This window comes from Ammodytes marinus (assembly GCF_949987685.1).
Source record: "Ammodytes marinus genome assembly, chromosome: 8".
NCBI lineage: Eukaryota > Metazoa > Chordata > Actinopteri > Uranoscopiformes > Ammodytidae > Ammodytes > Ammodytes marinus.
Window position 1 is genome coordinate 3,615,297 of NC_137212.1, and position 22,731 is coordinate 3,638,027.

The following is a 22,731-nucleotide window of genomic DNA, read 5'->3' on the forward strand; positions in this document are numbered from 1 at the left end:
TGACTAAACCCTCTGCTTGTATAAACATTCTCTCTTCAAGGAATCTCTGGTGATCACTGCCTGTTGTGGAAGATTAAGTCACATGATATTTCCATCCAGGGAAACAAAGCTGGTGTGAGCCGACTGACTGTCGCTGCTTTACAAAAAAAAAACATCACAAAGTTCATCTCTCAGTTCATCAGATTAAATGACCATCGTTACATTCACGTGAAAACATGTCCTGCTTTTTTTTTATTCTTTTTATTTTGTTTTTTTTGTAACAATAATCAAACAAACAAACAAACAAACAACACCAGACAATACATACAAACTAAGAAAGGAGAGAAAAAAAATTAAAATAAGAAAAAGGACAAATGTGTATGTTGTTCATTATTGCATGATCTCACACACACACACACACACACACACACACACACTCACACACTCTCTTTCTGAGAGAGGCAGGCCAGAGCCGGCTGCAGATTACAGTCGGATTTGACCGATGAGAATCAGGCAACAGTAACAACTGGTCAAAGTCTTTATACAGGATTTGAGGGATTTTTTTCTTTAAATTTTGCACGAAATTCGACTCATGAACACAATCCCTGCGTTCCAAATCACATACTTCGTCTTTTTACCAAAAATACAAAATGCGATTGGATTTTTTTTTTTTTCTTTTTTTTTTTTTTTTTTAATACAGGGACAGTGCATATTATCAAACATTTCTGTCAATATGCCAGAATTAGCCAGAAGGCTCCGATTCTCTGTTCTTATTGGCTGTTGGGACTGTCTTCATTCACTTTGGCATGACTTTGTTGGTGTAGAGCGTGTCAGGGAGGGACCATAGGGGAGGGACCAAAGAGAACAAGTGGAGCGGTTGAGGTATTTGGATTCGAATCTCTATCCCAACTGCCATTTTCTCCCCAAATCCTCCACCCCAGCTTTAAGGCATCCTGTTTTTTAGTTGTGCATACTGCTTTTGACATGCATGTATTGGGATATACTTAATCTTTTTCTAGCACACTAAATAGTAAGTATGGGTATTGGAACACTGGAAATATCTTAAGAATGCTTTAAGGGATTTTAATTCAGATTTGGCACAAACTCACACCTTGATTAGTGGATAAACTGAATGACCTCCTCGCGTATTGTGAGCACAATATCTCATGAACGCTTTGAGCGATTTCTTTCAAACTTTGCACAAACGTCCACACTCTGACTCCAAGATGAACTGACTAGATTTCGGAGGTCAAAGGTTACTGCAAACTTACTATATTGTGAGGTCTCAGTGACCTTGTACCATATTGTAGCTTCTTAGGAGCTTTACCTTCTTTAAAGCATTGCCTACCACCACTGGACATTCACTGTTTGGCAATTGTGTGTAGGCTATACGTGTCACCGCCAAAATGTTGAACTAAACCTGCGCCCCTGTCCGACCCGTGGACCCTCACTGCAGGTCATCCCCCCCATAGACATAATAAATGTATAATGTCTATGATCCCCCCTCCCTCTCTGTCTCCCCATTTCAACTCTGTACTGTCTAATAAAGCTTGAAATAGCCCCAAAAAATAATCTATAAAACAGTTCTTAGCCTATCTCCATCCCACCTGTACGCCGTGAGCTCCACCTTCTCGCTCTCTCGGGACACGAGCTCCGGGATGAGGCTGAGGTGTGAGATCTGCGTGGCGGCCCATCCGAACTGGAACACGATGATGAAGGGACTGAAGTAGAGGATCCGCGCCCACTGGGGGGAGCCGTCGGAGCAGGCCAGGCACGGGTTGAAGATGAACGGGAACGATACGAGCACGCACACGGTCCCTGGAGGGTAGAGGGACGGTTATGAGTTAAAGAGCTTCTTCACCGGTGGGAATATGAAGGTGTATTGAACTCTGAGATCCTATGTAGTATAAATATGCAAAAATGTTAGAAATCGGTTCATCCTAGCCTGAGAAAAGGCAGAAAGAGTTTTTTTATGGTCTCACTAACTAAACCTACATTTTACTAGTGTGACATCACACTAGTAAAAATGTAGGGTTAGGATTAACAGGACAGCTGGCCCAAGGGAAGACTGAGGGAAGAAAAACCTAATTCATTATGTCATAATAGCGATTTTATATTGCTAGAACGCTGGTTCAGTATGGGTGAGGTATTCCTAATGGTGACCCCATTGACTTACTTTATAAGTCAATGGGGTCACATTGAAATTTGTCTTTTCTCATCTCCCCTCTCAAGTTCCCACACTCCAGAGGGGGTCAGAGCGCAGGGTCAGCCATAGTTCAGCGCCCCTGGAGCAGTTTTTGGGGTTAAGAGCCTTGCTCAAGGACACAATGGCAGAGATGGTGAGTAGATGTAATACCAGTCACAGCCAATCACAAATACATTCCTATGGGGACATTTACTGGCATATTTCCATAATATCCCTTTGATATGCGTGGCTGAGAGTAAGACAAACCAACAGCTTATACTCATAGCTGATATAGGCTGGTATAATTCCATTTCATGTGACTTCATAATGCTACTCGATAATGCTACATTTGTTTGAGTGTTAGAAATGAGCTTCAATTACTTCAATAAGCTGCTTCTGAGTCAATAATAATCCAATAATATCCTTTATTTCACTCTGAATGGGCCCTTTCTGTATGATGGTACTATAACGTTGGATACTGCAAGTAGCCTAGGCCTACATTTAGCTGGAAACACTTGTGTTCTTTTACTATAGTCAACTTTTACATGTATAAGTAAGTAAGTAAAATGTTTATATAGCGCTTCTCACAGACAGGGTCACAAAGTGCTTTACAATGTGCATATAAGACCTTAATGCATTGTTAAAAGCATAGTTGCTGTGTGGTTTCAGTAGGCATGCCTACCTTAAGTAATGCATCTGAAATACGTTTTATTTCCAAATATCAAGCACTGTTTAAAGGTGCAGTGTGTAATATGACATCATCAAGAAAGTTCTACAAAGTTCTAGAATGCAACACTCCCTGGGTAACCCCAACCCTTTCGAATAATAACAGAAGCTACAGTGGCCTTCAAGGACAAGAACAATTCAAAATTTTAAACAATGCACCTGATGACATTCCAACTATGACACTTTCAAGATGGCGGCACTAGGCCTTGGTCCAAAATATGCAGAAATATGGACATATATGAGACCCTTTCTAAGGGAAAAAATAATAATTCAAAAAAAAATGTTCAGCTATTATGCACTAAATTAAATATACTTATAGATTACTTTCTACAAAATCAGCTAGGAAATAAAAGACCAAATTCTACACACTGCAGGTTTAAGGAGGAAAAAACATATTTTTGTTCTCAAACATTAGTCACTTTTTAAATGTTTGTCTACTTTGCTTCCAGAACATGTCTTCTTATCAGTAAAAATAGATCCAGAATGTACTTTTAATTTTGAGTAAACTTTTTCTGCGTCTGTATATTTCACCTATAGCCTACAACCATCTTTCCGAACAGTATCTCAACTCTTTTCAATCCAAAATATGTTCCGAAAAGATCTTTGAACTGTTATATGTTGTTGAAATAAAGATTTCAACTCTGTCTTTATCCAACATCTAGATTTTTAAAGAGATGGAACTTTACGCATATTCGTCTAGCCTACTGCCAAATGTGCATATGTATTCAAACATATCTGAAAGAACTGTAATACAAAAATAATTGTTTTTTATATAAGTAATCAACTGACAAAATTTCATGATGATAAATTTAGCCTACTCTACGTTAAAATGTCACCTGCAGTTGTCTCTCGCCGGGATATCCTGCATTTGTTTTAAATGAATTTGAGTAGTGGGCCTACCAGACCCTAACCATAGTTATATAGAAACACTAACACTATGTTCTATGTGAAATCAATAAAAAAATTGATTTTAAAAACAGAAATGTCGGCCCTCTATAAAGTATAATCATGCAGATTTTGTGGGCCCCTTTTGGCCATGAATTCTTGCCTCAATTCCAATTCATTTTCCATGATATTCTAATAACATGAGTTTCACCTGTATATGACGCTATAACTCTCACTTACCCAGTAGATGCCATGTTTTCCTCTTGCCGTAAACACCGGCTCTTCTGTCGGATTCATAGCCGACGATCGGGGTACAAATTCCGTCTGATATCTGACCGATCAGCAGCAGAGCTCCAGCCGCGGTGCTCTGGAAGCCCAGGACCGAATGCAGGTAAACCAACAGGTAGGTGAACCACATAGAGGCGCACAAGTCGTTCAGAAAATGCCCAGTAGCGTAGCACAGGCGACGGCATAGCGACAGAGACCTCACGGGGGGTACAGCAGAAGGCTCCATAATAACTCCTGTGATTAAAAACCCTATTTTATTCACAATTATAGATCTGTCGTTGTCATATTTAGGCTATAGATTCATAATTCAATGAGTTGGGAAAGTTGAGCGAAATAGGCAACACAGTTCAAGCAATTGGTCACTCTGGGCATCGCCATTTCCAACTGTAGGCCTATTTAATCATTAATCATATAATGTTGGATTACGCCAAGCTGGGTCCCCACGCCGGTCAGCTGAAGAGGTTTAAGCTTTCAGTTTAATACTTTATTGGGCCAATTTAACAAAAGCTTTTCTTCTGAGCGACACACTATAAAGAGTTGATGCGTAAAAGCGCGCGGGAGAGCCGTGCGTCATGGATGGTGGTGGGGGCATCTGGAGATTGTAGGTTCCAATGTTTTTTTTTAAATTGTCTCATATACCTCAGAGTTGAGTTGTTTCCTGTTGCTTCAATTTGACCGTTTGGGATTTTTTTTTCAACTAACTCTTTGCTGGATCGAAATTCAAATTAAAATAACTTTTTTATAACCCAAGGCCAAGACACTGGCATTCTCTGCAGGGTAGAAATAAAACCATCCTGAACACACACACACACACACACACACACACACACACACACACACACACACACACACACACACACACACACACACACACACACACACACACACACACACACACACACACACACACACACACACACACACACACACACACACACACACACACACACACACACACACACACACACACACACACACACACACACACACACACACACACACACACACACACACACACACACACACTTTGGCCAGGTAGCAAAAAGAGCACACGCACACACACACTTTGGCCAGGTAGCAAAAAGAGCACACACATAATAAAGGATCCAAGAGGCACACTGGCCCATCCACATTACTCACAGCAAAATACATTGCAGTCGATGCAACATTTCGACATTGCAAGATCTTTTAAATGTGGTAGGAACTGTATGTTGCTGCTGAAAAATGCACCATCCATATCGGCAGGTTGATGGAAAGAATCTACCGGCAACTATTCTGATTCTGATAATCGATTCATTGTGGTACTAACCTTTTATTTACACAGGTAAATCCCATCGAGACCGGAGACTCTTTTTCAAGGGAGACCTGTTCCCATTCACACACACATTCATATACCGGTAGCAACAGGCTATCTATCGGGAGCAACTTAGTGTTCAGTATCTTGCTCAGGGACACTTCGGCATGTGGCGGGGGATCAAACCACCGACCCTGAAAATAAAAAGTGTTCTCTTGGGTTTTCAAATGTGAGAATTAGCTACATTTGTTGGTCTTACATTAGAGTGAAGTGAAAATTGTTTTAGTGAGACAAAACAAAACATTTCTATGGTAGATTATAAGAGCCACCTGAGAGAGAAAGAATGAGGAGGAACTTTCTTTCTTTTTTCTCCATTACGCACTTCAAGAAAAAAGTTGAAATGTCAGAAATAAACTGCACAGTACAAGACTGCGGTAAAATTGGAAATATATTGATAGATATGAACTTCTGGGGGTCAATACCTCAAAGAAAATGTTATTAAAACACAAACGATGCTGTGTACTCTTCCGTACATTTCTAATTTCTGTCTGTTTTTGTTTTTTTAATTTCTTAAATCTAAACGATTAATTTAATTGAGAATAGTAACCAGATTAAAGACCTACTTCACCGGTTGGAATATGAAGGTGTATTGAACTCGGAGATCCTATGAAGTATAAATGTGCAAAAAAAAAAAAATGAAATCGGATCATCCTAGCCTGAGAAAAGGCAGAAAGAGTGTTTTATGGTCTCACTGTCTAACCCTACATTTCTCTTTCTGTGACATCACTATAATCACTTGTCGAACATGTAACTACAGTTGTCGTTAGCAGCAAGAAACCAAAAAAAAAGGGCAATATTTTTTTTTCTTGGATCCAGTCAACTTTGAATTTGTGAAGGTTGTTTCATCTCATAATCAATCAAACCTCAATGAGCTGAATGTCCGTCTGTGACCTCAGAGTTAAACCTGCAGTGTGTAGAATTTTGGGTTTTATTTCCTAGCAGATTTTGTAGAAAGTAATTATAATATCCATAAGTACATTTAATTTAGTGCATAATAGCTGAAAAAAAAATTCTGAATTATTATTTTTTCCTTAGAAAGGGTCTCATATATGTCCATAATATATTTCTGCATATTTTGGACCAAGGCCTAGTGCCGCCATCTTGAAAGTGTCATAGTTGGAATGTCATCAGGTGCATTGTATAAAATTTTGAATTGTTCTTGTCCTTGAAGGCCACTGTAACTTCTGTTATTATTCTAAAGGGTTGGGGTTACCCAGGGAGCGTTGCATTCTAGAACTTTGTAGAACTTTCTTGATGTCATATTACACACTGCACCTTTAAGTCATCTGTTGGATGTCTTTCAGCTGGACACGCACACACACACACACACACACACACACACACACACACACACACACACACACACACACACACAGTATCTCAAACCAAACACCACCACTTTTCAGACGTGTAGATTGTCAAAGCAGAGGGGATGTCTACTGCTTATAAGTGAGAACCCAGGGATGTGCATGTCACTGAACACATTAACTTACAAAAACCTGAATATTTGCAAACACACACAGAGACAGACACAGACAGACAGACAGACAGACAGACAGACACACACAGAGACAGAGACAGACACAGTAATCCAATGAGCATTTGGGACAGATTAGATAAAACGTCATAGCGGGACACTCACTTTGAGCTTTAAACATTTTACTTAGAAAGGCACAAACTATGATTTCCTGGTAAATTATTTTGATGTAAGAAATAAAAATCGAAAGACATATCTTCTTCTTTTTTCCCCCCCTCCCCCCGACCCCCATCCCATGTAAAATCCATAAACATTTCTCGGCCATAACTCAGATATAAGCGTTTGTGAAGGTCAAGGACTCCTCCTAGATCAGTCTTTATTTAGTTGTTTTTTTCTTAAAATGTTAATTTTCCAAACCTAAAGTTTTTCACTGTAATTGCTTTTTCTTATTTTTTTTCCAAAAAGTGCAATAATAATAATAATAATAATAATAATAATAATAATAATAATATAATAATAATAATAATAATAAGAGAGCTTAATATCTGTGTCTCTCGAATCTTTCCACAGTACCTGAGGGCCAGTGACTGTGCTACAAAGTCCAACGTTTGACAGACAAAAAAAAATTAATAAAGCCAGAGCGAAAGAGGAAAAAAAAAAAAGAATTGAAGAACTCCAGAACACTACAACATAAAAAATAAAGTTTTCAATGCAGGGATTTTCCACTTTTGAAAACATGAGGATTCAAATTACAAAAAAGAAGAAAAAAAAATAATAAACATAAAAATCCTCCAAAAAAATTCAGTTTTGTAGATGAATTAAATGCGTCCTGTGTCATCAGCATTGTTCACCTTGATCCCAAAAACACACACCAAAAGAAAAGAAAAAAAAAATTAATAAAATTCCTAATGGAGCACGGTTTTTCTTTCACTTTTTCGAACCACGGTTTTGGTTCCCCCTGATCAGCTAACAGCCCGACTGCTGCCAACAACAATATGCGTTCTTTATGGAATCTAAAATACAACAACTGTTTCAAACAGTATCTTTTTTCATATTCACGCCACGGATTCAGCTTTTCATTTTGTTACAGTTTTCGTTTTTTTTTTTCGTAAAGTTTTTTTTAAAGTTTTTTTAAATTTTTTTATATATAGTTTTTTTTTTCCTCAAGCCCCCAGTAATGCAGGTAACGTTTTTTTTTATTTATTGTCTGTAAAAAGGAATCAAAGAGTCTGTTGTGGAGTCGGTGGGACTGCAACATTCCTTTAGCTCGTTGGATAGCGACGGAGCGCTGGGTGGGGGCAGAGTGAGTAAGGTGAGGGGGAGGGGGGGGGGGGGGCAGGGGTATTTGGGGGCAGTAGGGTCCGTGTGTAGTTGCTTCTTCCATTTAAAACTTGACAGTGACCACAATGTTTTCGAGTTCTTCCTTTTCCTGCGATCTCGTCCTGGTTTCACTTGTGCCTCTGGAGGGTTTTCCTCTTTCTCCGTTTGAAGAAACAACAGCACCTGGAAGTAAACAGAGAAATGCATCGGTTAAGAAGAGCTTAACCCAGGGAGACATGTTATAGTTTGGTTAACTAAAGATAATTAGAAAAAGTTGTTCAAACTACTAAAAGTTGTAAAAATTTATCAAATTGGCAATATACATTTGATATGAAATCACAATAAAAGATAAAGATAAAGAATCTTTATCTTTATCTTTTATTGTGATTTCTGTCAAGTTTTAAATGGAAGAAGCAACTACACACGGAATCGGGCCAAATTGTTCTTCAGAGGTCAAATATATACCAAAAAGAATAAAAAATTTAATAAAAAAATGAATCACAAATTAATATTTGTAGTTTCAGTGGTCTACTACACAAAAAATGTCATAATTTAACATTTTGAATCACGGTGCAAATATCAATGTAGCTAAAGGCCTACTTCACCGGTGGGAATATGAAGGTGTATTGAATTCTGAGATCCTATGTAGTATAAATGTGCAAAAAAAATTTAAATCGGTTCATCCTAGCCTGAAAAAAGGCAGAAAGAGTGTTTTATGGTCTCACTGTCTAACCCTACATTTCTCTTACTGTGACATCACAGTAAGAGAAATGTAGACTCCAATCCATCTTAGTTTTGTAATAAGCATAGTGTTATGGAGAAAAAAATTCAGTGTCTTTAAGTGTACAGTATTTAGACAAACACACACCTGCCTTCACCTGTGAGCCGATTTACTTAAAACGCCACGTCAACAAGAAAGCTGGTTTTGGTTACTGAGGTGGTGACAGACTTTCTCTGGCTCAAGCCGGCTTATTGCCCACATGTACGAGGTTGCCGGGTTTATTCACAGAGTCTTACAAGAAAGCACAACAAAGGAGAGATAATAGGGGTGGGCTTCACCAGGGTCAAACAGGCACTAACACAATATAACCTCTACCAATCTTAACAGGTCTATAAATGCTCAAGCACTGTTTGAAAAAAGATAGGTCAGAAAGTAGAATAGAATATAGAATAGAATATATGTTTTTTTTGCCATTTGCACAGGTACAGGACAATACAGGCACATTGGGATTACTGTGCGATTCTCCCTGTCAATTTATGGGTGACAGCATTACTTCTTCAATAATAAAAATAAATATATATAAAATAGAATAGAATTATAAGAAAAAAAGTGTAGAAAAGTACAAAAATAAGATTGAATAAGTTGTAGAAGTAACGTCTTCTATTGTGTAGAGTAGCGGTAGGGAGTGAATCTGATACACTACAGCGCGCGGACAGGTGATCCGATACCTGTGTAACTATAACCTGGTTTCTTGGACACATTTAAAAGCGTAAATTAACAATTAATGAATTAACCAAAGCTAAGCCTCAACAGCTTCGGAGAGGAATGCAAAGGATTTGAACTCGTTTACTGAAATAAATACTGGATTGACCTTAATTAAATGCTATCAACCCCCTGCAGGGCTCCAGACTGCATTTTGCGACCTTGTGTGTGTGTGTGTGTGTGTGTGTGTGTGTGTGTGTGTGTGTGTGTGTGTGTGTGTGTGTGTGTGTGTGTGTGTGTGTGTGAGTTATTGGTGACATTATCAACTGCATGAAGCACAGCCTCTACACTTTTTGCTGTCGTTGTGATGTCACAGCAGTGTTGCCAACCTGGCGACTTTATCACTATATCTGGCGACTTTCAAGACCATGTCATTTATTTTTCCATTAGCAATAATTCACCTATATGACATTGTGACCTTCATTTGAAATGGCACATTGTCATTTCTGCAAGTCGTTTATTTATAACCAAAGTATGAGAGTGTGTGAGTGTGTGTCTGTGAATGGGTGAATGTGGTAAGAAATGTAAAGCGCTTTGGGGCTGAGAAAATCGCCTAAAAAGCGCTATATAAGTCAAGTCCATTTACAAAAGCACCTAACAGTAGGCCTAATAATGGTGAACAGTGTGAATAATTGCATTGCAGGTGTATTTAAGGTTTGCCCCTTAAATTGTACGTAACTAACACCAGTGGTCCTGGTAATAATACAGTTAGCCCTGTAGTAGCCCGTTGTCTTTTATTCACTGGTTTGTTGCGTACTTGGTTTCGTCGGCCACTTCCACCTCCGTCGGCGCGGTGATGGGAGCGTTGGAGTGTCCGGCTCCGGGGTCGTCAGTGTTCAGCTCTCCGTTAGTCGAGCTCATCACCTGCAACGAGACACAGAGACCAGAATGATCACACACACACACACACACATACAGGTAGATAAGTCTGGCTGAATCAGTAACCTCTTTTTTTAGGTCGTCTGGGACAGGTCTACTTACAGTCCCAAGAGTTAGGACTAAACGAGGAGAAGCAGCTTTTCAGTTTTTATGCACCAAATAAAACTTAAGATCTGCTGCAACCCTCAGTTCTTTTAAATCGAGTCTGAAGACTTTTCTGTTTCCATTTGAACCTGTACTTTTTATTGTATTTAAATGTTCTACTTCTTTTCATTCGCTTTTAAATGTCTTCTAATGTGTTTTATGTTTTTTAATCTTGCCCCTGTAAAGCACTTTGAGTGGCCTTGTGTCTGAATTGTGCTATATAAATAAACTTGCCTTGCCTTAAGGGTTACACATTTCCCATTTCAAAATGACATACTTTTCCAGACTCAAATTTTCCGGATTCTCTGTAGATTTTTCAGTCTGTATTTGACATCCGAATCCGAATAGTTCGATGCTTATTATATAAATAAATGGTTCTGAAGCCAGCCGTTGGAGAACTTAAAATCACTTCTTAAAACACATTTTTAATAGACTTGCTTTTACGTGATGCCGTCTTTTGATTCTTTGTATTCTCTTCCTCAATGTCTTTTTATTTATTTATTTATTTATTAATTAATTAATTATTCCAGACAATTACACACAATACACAATTTTCTCTTTGCATATTCACACATATTACTTTGTGTTATCGTCCGAAGGGCGGCAGGAGAAGCCAAGTGCTTATCAGGTCCCGCCCCCACTGCCATAAGATTCAGATACACAGATACACAGCTACTGATAGTTAAAAAAAAAATAATCTTTTTAAAGAAGATGCATTCCAATATACAGACAATTTTAGGTTTTTCCCTACGATTTATTAATCTCGTTTGGTTTGTTGTGTATATATATGAGAATGTGTATTTATCTTTGTGTATATGTATGTATTAATTTGATCGTACTTGCTCGTTATGTATTTTGTTAAAGCACTTTGTAAACCATTGTGTTTAAAGGTGCTATATAAATAAAGATATTATTGTATTATTATTATTATTATTATTATTATTATTATTATTATTATACACACATACAGGTCGACTGGAGCCACAGGCCGCAGTGGAGTGGATATGACATTCACCAAATTTCACTTTGTCAAAATCAGAGAATATCTCAAGATCCGCTACCTGTCCGTACTCTGTGTGTGTGTGTGTGTGTGTGTGTGTGTGTGTGTGTGTGTGTGTGTGTGTGTGTGTGTGTGTGTGTGTGTGTGTGTGTGTGTGCGTGTGTGTGTGCTGAAAGGAAATCCAGTGGTAACACCTTAAACTGACAAAAAAAGGGGGTTTTGACAACAAGCATTCTCCAGAATCGTTTACTCAGCCTTTAAAAGAATGGGTTCCAAATTGTATCTGCGTCTGTCAAGTGCCCATATAGACAGGACAACATGTTCAGTAAGTCATATTTATCTGTTCAAATATCGCCTACGTTCCAAAGCTCAACCGGAGCTTAAATGAGGTTTCAGCAGTTTGAGTTACACAAATCAAAAGGGAAAAGCTCTACAGTATATACAATAAAATGACAGTATAAAAAATATTAAATAAATAAATATTTAATGAAAAATTTTGTCTTTTTTGTGTCATCCTCCCTTCACTGCCGTTAAGCATGTAACGATGTCTGTGGAAACATAGCAAGGGAACGTCATACCTTATAGACCTACAAATCAGATGTAATAAACTCAGACTGCTGAAGTCTCACATTAGCTTCAGAAAAACTCAAAAAATGTTGCACAATTAAAGGACAGTAAATATTTGATGTACATACGGCTATGTGAATACCGTTTTAAGACAGGTCTTAAAAGTGTGAACCCATACTTCAAAACCTGCAATTCAATTAGCCAACACCAGGGGGCATATTTGTGCCACAAATACTTTGGAGGCCTCCGATGTTTCATGGTACACAACTGGTCTCTATAACATAATGAAAATATGGAAAATACCAAAAATATTATTTGATAAAAGGGAGGAAACTGAAAAAGAAAAATGTCCTGCGCTGCTTTAAGCCTCTCTTATTGTTTGTTGTGAGTGTGTTTTTCATATGTTTTTAAATCTTTATTTCATGGAGGTTTGCATTGCATTGCAGTTGGATGAGAATCGGAATCCGCTCCAAACATACATATTGGTCGAGCCCTACTGCGTGTGTGTGAATGCGTGTGTGTGAATGTGTGTGTGTGTGTGTGTGTGTCTCAGTTAGTTCATCTTTGCATTGCCCTTCCAGTGGAAAGCCTTCGGCAGAAAAGTTGAATGAAACAGTGAAAGCAACAGAATAGGCAAAGCACAGACTTGACACACACAGATTCAAACATTCTGATGCAAATGCAAACACACACACACACACACACACACACACACACACACACACACAGAGTCAAGACACAGAGCACCTGAGAGGGGGGAGGGAGGGGTCTAGGGATGCACAGAGACTAGGTTCAACAACGTTTAAACGCAAGTTTTCATTTTGACTAGTCGACTAGTCTATAAGCAAGGAAACGCTGAGAAAACCAATCATAGCGTGGACGTAGTTAACAGTTGTGCGTGTGAGCGTAGTAAACGTCTTAGGAGCCCTTTTGCCCTAACATTCTTCTAGACAACTACCAAGCCATTAATGAAAATGTCATGTGTAATGTGCCGTTTATAGTTAAGGTCTTTTGCACATTAGAAATCATGACAACTGATTGAACAAAAGTTAAGAAGTAGCATTGAAAAAAAAAGATTTGCTGACACTTTGCATTAAGAAATAATTCACAAAAGTTAACTAAATAAATACCTTGTGAACATTGCGCATTATAACAAATGACAGTATGTTGTCTTTGTGTTGTTTGTTGTCTCCACCGTCGGGCATGCAGCCTGTGAACTTAACTTATTATTACATTGCTTAAAGGGGCAGTAACACAGCTGACTAATAATAATATTACTAGTATAACTAATATTCAAGTGCACATGCTACTTTCCCTACTACTCTGCCGGGCAATTCATTCCTAATCGACTAGTATTGAGCTAGGCAGCGGGCTTTTATAAAGTTTAAAGGTTGAACCTACTACAGGTGAAACTCGTAAAATTAGAATATCGTGCAAAAGTTCATTTATTTCAGTAATTCAACTTAAAAGGTGAAAATAATATATTATACAGACTCATTACATGCAAAGTGAGATATCTCAAGCCTTTATATGTTATAATTTTGATTATTATGGTTTACAGCTTATGTAAACCCCAAATTCAAAATCGCAGAACATTTGAAAAGCGCTATATAAATCCAATCCATTTAATGCAACACGAAAACAATAAAAAAAGGGATTTTAAATACAGAAATGTCGGCCCTCTATAAAGTATAATCATCCATATGTACTCAGTACTTGGTTTGGGCCCCTTTTGCATGAATTCTTGCCTCAATTCCAATTCATTTTCCATGATATTCTAATAATATGAGTATCACCTGTAGCCATTGTGTGCATCCCTGGGTCAGACACAGAGAAAGTGAATGGCTTCATGCGTTAGCCACTAGCATGTAGCATTAGCTTTAGCAGCGGTACCTGAACAGAGCCCCCCAGCCGCTCAGCTGTGAGGTGCGACCCCAGAGGCTCCTTAGTGGTCACGGGAGTGGGCTGAGACTCACTTCCTTTGGGCTCAGGCGACTTCACGCAAAAAGGCCAAAACAAAAAAAGGGGGGTGTGGTGGATAGAGGCAAAATGGTGGTGGTGGGGTGAATTTGGGGGGATAGGGAGGGGGGTTGTGAATGACAAAACAAAACAAAAACAAAAAATTATAGCAATTCATCTCCCAAGCAGAAGCAGGCTCGTTAAAGACAGACTATGTTAATAGAGGAGCAAGAGGGAAGCAAAACATTTAGGCCAAGCACAGATCAAAACACTGGTAAAAAAATAAATAAAAGTCATGCAGGATGTAAAAGAAAAAACAGCCTTGATCATCTCGGCTACTGTAGCACTACTCACTAAATACACAGACACATTCTCTATGTAGTCGGGCATTTGGGTGAAATAATTATTTAAAGTTCAACTAGAGGCCCAAGCTTTAGAGTATGTATTTTTTATATAATATAAGTTTTATGACAGATGGATGTATTAGAGAAATTATTCTAAAATTCTAGATCACCTTAGCTACACTACATTATAAATGCTGCGTTCAAATGCTCTTCTGACGGTCCGAGTTTCTTCACACTTGTGTGTTGTTCACGTGCTTAGAAGTCGGAATGTTGCGATGTTGTAACAACAACAATAAGAAACCACGGGCATGTTCTTGGAAACTCATTTTCCTAATGTGTCTGACACCACATGAATGCAGCTATACTAGAAAGACAGACAATTCTCTGTGTTGGTTGTTTGACTAAAAGCATTAGTTAACACTCACCTAGAGGCTAAAGTTTAGAGTGTTATCTGTTTGCCATTTACATTTAGCTGCTTTCACCCTGAAAAATGATCCCTTTTCTCTTCCCAACAACACATATAACCTCAGACAAATGGATGATATTGTTTGAACACAGCAGACCGTTCCAGGGTATTTTTTACAGTGTAGAGTAGCTGGAGGCGGGGCTATGTGAGCTTCACAGGGTGGCAAGTTGTCAGCCAGCCAATCAGGTTAAAGGACCAGAGTCCGCTGTAATAAGTCAATCATAAAATCTAATCCACCGCCTGTATGGCTTCACAATGAGTCAGACTAATAAAGCAGCAGCAGCAGCACGGTTTGTTCCATGATTTGTGTCCATTAGAAGGATTTTATAGTTGTTTTTTTCTACTAAACCTCTTATTATTACAAGGCTGGGATAGCATGCCAATAAAAGGAATTAAAAAAAAAATATATATGAAAACGTCCACACTGTGTGACTTACTAAGCATAACGCTTGTCATTACTGGTATGAACAATGCATTGTGCATTTTCAACCCATGCATGCAATGACTGCAGCTTAGAGTGGCAAGGTGTGGGGAATACATGGTGCTTTAAATAAAACACACGCGGTTTGTTTCAGAGCCGGAGCGGAGTGATTTACTGGCGAGGCACAAGTCGTATTGTCTGATAAAGACTTTGAACAGAGATTATGTCACCGCCACGCGAACAGGGAGAACGGGATGTTTTATTCTGTCTACTACACGGAGTTATTCTGATGTATGTACTGTATGGATAAAGAATGTTCAATAAAGTTCTTTGAAGAATGAAGAAAGAAAAAAATAATAAGGACAAGTGGAAGTGAACGGTCGCCATTTTGTCCAGGAAGTAGACTAAAGTTGGCCTCAGTTGGCAGAGGAACTCGACTGACAGGTTGTGTGTCTGTCTGTCTGTCTGTCTGTCTGTCTGTCTGTTTATCTGTCTGTCTGTCGGTTTATCTGTCTGTCTGTGCGGTCAGTCAGTCAGTTGGTTGGTTTGGCGGGTGTGGCGTTTGTTTGTTGTGTCTTTATGCTGTTTCCGCCTCACCTGGTTTTTGGTCTGCTGTTGTGCTTTGTCTCGGCTGCTGGGCGGCAGCGGCGTGTCGCTGGGGATGGGGCCGATCGGTGTGGGCTGAGAAGAGACACGCAATGACACAGAACACAGGGTCACAATGAAGATTATTTAAAAAGTTAAATTGGTTGGCGCTTCTATTCTATTATTTACGGTAGGCATATCCCTGTTATCAGGAGCACACAGTTATGACGTGTTGTATGTGTGCCGAGGGTCTTAAGCCGTGGTGGCGATGCTGTAATGTTATGCTGTTGAGAGCTACAAATTAATGGACGAAACAAGTTGAACGTGGAGTATTATTGGAAATTAACAAATGGAATGAGGAGAAAAACCACAATGTGTAATTTCATAGGATAAGGGGGATTGATAAAAGAATCAGCTATGATCTAGTGACATATAGTATCAGGGCCAATGTTATTAGTGGAGCTTAGAGGACGTCTGGGTTCAGTAAAAATGAAGTTGCAGTAGCCTATTGTCTGCTTTATGACAATAGCAAAAGATGCATCATGTGTGTTTTAATAAAGTTAAACATGTGAGTTATTGATAACCGGAATCTTTCATCATCTTTCCAACTTAACCCGCTGCCTGGAACCGTTGAGTTTATTCTGGACATTGTATTTCATATTTCACGAAATTGTGTTTATTTTTTGGCGCTAATACTCTTCTGTACAAATGATCACAGTGAAAGCAATAACAAAAACTGTGCAATTTAAAAGATGTCAGGGGTGGAAAGAGGTGCAGGGTGAGTTGATTGAGTAAGACGCACTCACAAGTGATTTTCCGACCCAGTCGTACTCGTAGTCAAAGACGTAGCCGTTCCTGTCGAACAGATCGGTGAAGAGTTTCCTCAAGTAGTCGTAGTCCGGCTTCTCGAAGAAATCCAGCCGCCGCACGTAGCGCAGGTAGGTGGCCATCTCTTCTGTTGCAAAGCACGACATATCAGTATTTATTTTTTTTTGGCATTTTCAAGCTTTATTTGACAGTACAGAGTTGAAATGGGGAGACAGAGAGAGAGAGAGGACGGGGGATGACCTGCAGTAAAGGTCCACGGGTTGGATTTGAACCCGCGACCACTGCAACGAAGGCCGGAGCCAATATGGTACGCGCTCTATCCACTACACCACCGGAGCGCCCCGGGGAAGAATATTGTTGAGTCATTGTCTTCAGTTTCTGTTGTTAGTTTATTTATCTATGTATGTATTTATTTTTAACCTTTATTTATACAGGTAAATCCAGTTGAGACCGGAGACTTGTTTTTCAAGGCAGACCTGTTCCCATTCCCACGTTACCATTCACACACACACATTCATACACTGATAGCAGGCTAAGTATCGGGAGCAATTTGGGGTTCAGTGTCTCTTTGCCCAAGGACACTTAGACATGTGGCAAGGAGACGGGGGATCGAACCACCGACCCTGGAATTGAGTGGACGACTGCCCTAACCACTTTGCCACAGCCACACCGTGTTTATATGTTATGTTTTATTGTAAACAATGTAATTAAATAAAAAGATTAAAATTAAGTACAAAAAGAATATTGCTTGTGTGAGGAAGGAATTATAATCCAATAGGACACTGGTTTGTTCTACTCACCAGGGAAGCTTTCACAGAGCACTTCAATGGGCGTCGCCCGTTTGGTGTCCCCGATTTTCTGGTACCTCTCCTTTAAAGTGTCGGCCTAGGAGGGAGACAGGACAAACACACATATTACACTCACTCACAGTTTGAGCAATTACACAGCTCGCAGCCAGTGTCAACAAACAGGTGTAATATTCAAATCATTTATTTATAGTGGGCACTTGAGTTGCAGAAGGATGCAAACTGTCTGGTTTCACAATCTGTATTTCTAAATGTTTACACAGTGGGGTTGGGCGGTAGTACAGTAACACAGTGTCCCGGGGTATTTCAAGATAGCAACAGCTTTCCTTTAATGACAGTCATGAACAAATCCGCTGTGTAATGTGAAGGTTTATAACTTCTTGAAAAGTGTGTGTTTGTGTGTCTGCACTGATGCCTGTGTTTAAAGATGCTATACAAGTGTTACATGTTAAGCTTTCCCCGGTGGCCTGAAGAGAAAATCATAGGTTTGCTGTAGTTCGGCGTGTGATGGTTTTAAGAAGGTACACATGTGTTGTTAGTGCAATCGTGTTACAGCCCGCGCTACAGGTGTTTTTGTTGTTTGTTTGCGTGAAAGTGCAGTTAGTTAGTGTACAGTCGTGTTAAAATGAATTAAAGAGTTGTCCATTAACCCCACCCACACGTTTTGCTAATTCATTCCGTAGCAAAGTTGATGGAACAGTAAAGCTAGTTAGCCTACTAGCAACAAGCCAAAACAAGGACATACGTTTAGAGAGACCAGCGCGATCCCAACAACGGTTGCAGAAAGTCTCCTTTTCCCCCGCAAAAAAATCATTCTCGTCTGCTATAATATTACGGAGAGCCACTCCATACCAGATGCACTTTACCTATTACATCGTTCTCTATGCGTTTATATTGTCTTGTGTTGTTCAGGCAGCACACTCCAGCTCCTATTGTTGACAACCAGAAAAACTTGTCATCAGCAGTCTGGCGGAGATAGTTCTACACCAAGAATCCCCCTGCAGCGCTGTATAAGCTTATAATGCATACTTACAGTATCTGGCTGTCATACACCTTTATTGTATTTCGATGCCAACTTCAACCACCTCACTTGTTTCCTGCTCTATTCTATATAAACCTTTTGATATTGACACCTGTACAATAAAACCCGGCGGCTACATCTAGCCCTCCTAACAGCTGTCTGAATGCCTGTGTAACTTACCGCCCTTGAGCACTTTCTCAGTTAAATGTTCAAATGCAAAGCAGGTGTGGCGGAGGGAATTTATAGATGCATGTGCAAATGCAGCATCACACATGCAAATGCGAGGTAAGGACGGCATCTACATTCTCACAGGGTCTTTTGCTGTCTTCATGCAATCTGCCCCAGGGTAGCTGTTGCTACTACCGTAATTTACCACCACCGGTATGACTGTGTGTGAATGAATGGAACCTGGATCCCTGTTGATCAGTTTAAAATGATGCTGTAGACTCACTTTTGTTGCATTGGCCTTTAACACAACTTGAGACTTTGACACTCCCCCTTTTTTTCTCATGTATCTTATATGTTGTTTTGTATTGTATCTTGTACAGCACTTTGGTCAACTGATGTTGTTTTTAAAATGTGCTATAGAAATAAATTTGACCTTGACTTTAGATAATACGGATGTAAGAGCTACTACTGTACTAGGGTGTGCAGTAGGAGGTAAATGATATCTATGCTTAGTATCAAAAGGATTTCACATATCTGGTGTAGTGCTTTTTAACATTTATATGATCTCAAAGCAACATGTCACCGTACCTTTAGGCCCTGCCACGGGAGGCTCCCTCGCAGAAAGTACATGAACATGTGACCCAGCGCCTCCAAGTCGTCCCTTCTGCTTTGCTCTGGAAGACACAAAACAAAAAAGGAAAAATTGGTTGTTGGTCGGTTGAGAATTCATTGTATAACTTAGACGGCAAAGTTAAGAGGTGTCTGCACGGTAGGAAATACACAGCAATTAGCCATAATTAGCGATGCACAATATAAACGGCCATGATTAAGCAATAGAGGTAGGTGTGTGTGTGTGTGTGTGTGTGTGTGTGTGTGTGTGTGTGTGTGTGTGTGTGTATGTGTGTGTTTGTGTGTGTGTGTTTGCGTGTGTGTGTGTTTGCGTGTGTGTTTGCGTGTGTTTGCGTGTCTGTTTGCGTACGTGTGTTTGCGTGCGTGCGTGCGTGTGTGTGTTTATGTGTGTATGGGGGAGGGGGGAGGGGGGAGGGGAGAGGGTGAGTCAACAGTCAGCAGGTTTTGCTTCCCACCAAACACTCATCCTAATGATTAGCACTGCGACAAGTAGAACCAATCAGTGAAATCGCCTCCTGACATGATTGGTTGGAGTGAAAACACGGAGACTGTTGACTCCGTTGCACATTATCGGCCACTCCTACCATACAGGGAAAAACAGCCAGCTGCATTTGCTTAGGAGGATAAAGGGAACGTTTCATTTATTAATTTCTTATAAGAGAAATTGGTGAAAGTTAGGTTGTCACTTCATCAATTCCATCTTTGTAGTATAAAGAGGATACTTTGTTAAAAAAAGGTTAGGTAAGCACTTGATTGTTTTGTAATCTATTTAATAATGTATTTGTCTTTTGTAATTAAAAAGATATGTATTGCAATCTATAATAGAACGTGGTTTGAAATGATTGGGGATTTTTTTTTTTAACCTTTATTTCTACAGGTAAATCCCATTGAGACCGAAGACTCTTTTTCAAGGGAGACCTGTTTTCCTTTCCCACGTTACCATTCACACACACATTCATACACCGATAGCAGCAGGCTAACTATCGACATTCACACAAGGCAAGGTGGGTGAAGTGTCTTGCCCAAGGACACAACAACTATGACACAGGTGGCAGGGCGGGGATCGAACCTCCAACCCCTTTGATCATCGGCCGACCCGCTCTACCACCTGAACCACAGTCGCCCCAATTTTAAGCCTTATCGCCCAGGCTTACAATGCTCTGTACAAGTTGGTGATGTATATTTTACACAATTAAGATGTCTCCATTACACTGAATGTAAATGTGAGTAAAGGTTGCCAATGCAAATCTAAAAGTACTCATAATGGTAAATGGACAGCACTCATACAGCGCTTTTCCCTGGTTTTTCCACAGACTCAAAGCACTTTACATTGTTTTGTACACATCCACCCAATCACACACACATTCATACACCGATAGCAGCAGCTACCACGCAGGGTGCAAGCTAACTATTGGGACACTCCGACATGTGGCGGGGAGGCAAGGGGATCAAACTCTTACTAATCAGACCCACACATTCCTTTGAACTACTTAGTATTTAGAACTGATCTAATGTAAATATTGTTTATGTTTATCTTATTCTACTCTATATATATCTTTATCGTTCCTATAGCACCGTGGGTCAGAGATAAACGCCATTTTGATTCTGATGTCTGTCTTGCATTATATCAGAACTGGCAATAAAAAAAACGTTGACAGGATCGAACCCTTACTGATCAAACCGCCAGCCGTCCCCTTACCTTTGCCCAGGTGCGTGTTGATGCTCATGTAGCGGGCGGTCCCAGTCAGGCTCTTGTGCTCGCGGTAGGGGATGTGTTTTTTGGTCTCTGGGTCGATGTACTCTTTGGCCAGACCAAAGTCTATGATGTGGATGGTGTGCTGCCGCTTGCTGCCCGGCCGCCCAACCAGGAAGTTCTCTGGCTTCACGTCTCTGTAGATCAGACTCTTGGTGTGGACGAACTCCATCCGCGTTATCTGTTGTTAACAAGCAGCAATGTGTCAATCAGTGAATCAACATGTATTCATATAGCACCATTCAAAACAAAGCCAGTAAATATACAATACAATCTAACAAAATAATTAAATGAATGTTGTATAAAAACATTAAATATGAATGAAAAATTTGCAAAATAGTGATAAAAACTAATAGAGTAATAAGTATAATATAAACCTTTTAAAGCTATTTTTTTTTAATTAAGATACTACATAAAAGCCAGACTAAAAATATGCGATTTTATGCTATTTATACAGTCTATGGTTGAGTTAAGGTTTAAAAGTATCAATATTTTTTTCAGCTCCTCTCAGATTAGCAGATCAAGATGAGACATTTCAATCATCCAGGTCATTGTTAAAATCAATAACACAAAGGATTGCTCAGCAGTATTTTGCCTGAGGTTACACTGGAGACAGACACGACTAGTAAATAGCTGAGGCTTTCCATACAGCAGCTTGGAATTCCCTCAACCAAAGCTACACAATATTTCCTTTAAAGCCTTAAATCACATAAGGAAGTCTTTTGAATAGGTGGAGTCAGTGAGTCTGGAGAAACGCTTGTTGTCAAAATCACTGTTAAAAATCAGTGAATATTTCCTCACGATCCGCTTCCATAACAAAGGGTATATAAAGAAAGAGCCCAACCGTAGCTAGCACACCGCCATTTTACAGAGTCTACGCTGTGTATTCAAATTATTTTTATTATTTTTTTGTCAGTGCAAAACAGGTAGCTCGATTTTTAGGAGATATTCCCAGATTTTTTTTTTTAAATAACTGATTTTGACAACAAGCGTTCTCCAGAATCACTGTCTCCACCTTTAAATCCCTGGCTGCTGCTGTGCCTACCAGCTGTATGCCAAAACCGGCCATCCTGAGTTGAGATGAAAACCAGGGTATAATAGAGGCATGATGCTACAATAAATGATCTGAACGTTTTTTTCAGCAAACAGAAAAGCTAATACAAAAACCTTTAGGGGACTACTCAGACCATATAAAAATTGACAGAAAAAGTGTTTAATATGCCCTGGAATGTAAACAATTTAATTTGTATAATTTCTATTTACTTTATGCTATTTATGTTGTATTATTTGTATGTATACGTCTGGTATCAGGGTGGGTTGTTTGAGTTTGTTTTAGGGCTGGCCCGAATGCCATTTTTCAGGCTTCGAATATTCGTTGGTTTTTCCGAGCGAATATTCGTTCCAGAAAAACACACCATCAAAAACAACATTAAAAAAAAAAAAAAAAAAAAAAAAACGAAGCT

The 22,731-nt window shown here is 39.4% G+C and overlaps 2 protein-coding genes across 4 annotated transcripts in view; both read right to left on the minus strand.

Moving 5' to 3' along the window:
- The window catches only part of mfsd12b (major facilitator superfamily domain containing 12b), a gene marked incomplete at both ends in the record, with an annotated part of 11,380 nt that extends 7,091 nt beyond the window's left edge, over positions 1-4,289 (minus strand). The window contains 2 exons of the mRNA XM_080032169.1: positions 1,587-1,797; positions 4,016-4,289. Of these exons, the coding sequence (XP_079888295.1) occupies positions 1,587-1,797; positions 4,016-4,289 (485 nt within the window). The remainder of the gene's footprint in view (positions 1-1,586; positions 1,798-4,015) is intronic.
- A 2,916-nt stretch (positions 4,290-7,205) lies between these two features.
- csnk1g2b (casein kinase 1, gamma 2b) overlaps positions 7,206-22,731 on the minus strand; it is a 44,351-nt gene continuing 28,825 nt past the window's right edge. For 2 of the 3 annotated variants that reach the window (XM_080033252.1, XM_080033251.1), the window contains exons 5-11: positions 21,215-21,449; positions 19,474-19,559; positions 17,691-17,775; positions 16,869-17,017; positions 16,075-16,158; positions 10,455-10,561; positions 7,206-8,397 (exon numbers count right to left, since the gene is read on the minus strand). In XM_080033252.1, the coding sequence (XP_079889378.1) occupies positions 8,343-8,397; positions 10,455-10,561; positions 16,075-16,158; positions 16,869-17,017; positions 17,691-17,775; positions 19,474-19,559; positions 21,215-21,449 (801 nt within the window). In that variant the 3' untranslated portion in view covers positions 7,206-8,342. The remainder of the gene's footprint in view (positions 8,398-10,454; positions 10,562-16,074; positions 16,159-16,868; positions 17,018-17,690; positions 17,776-19,473; positions 19,560-21,214; positions 21,450-22,731) is intronic. The other variant, XM_080033253.1, reaches the window with a different exon arrangement.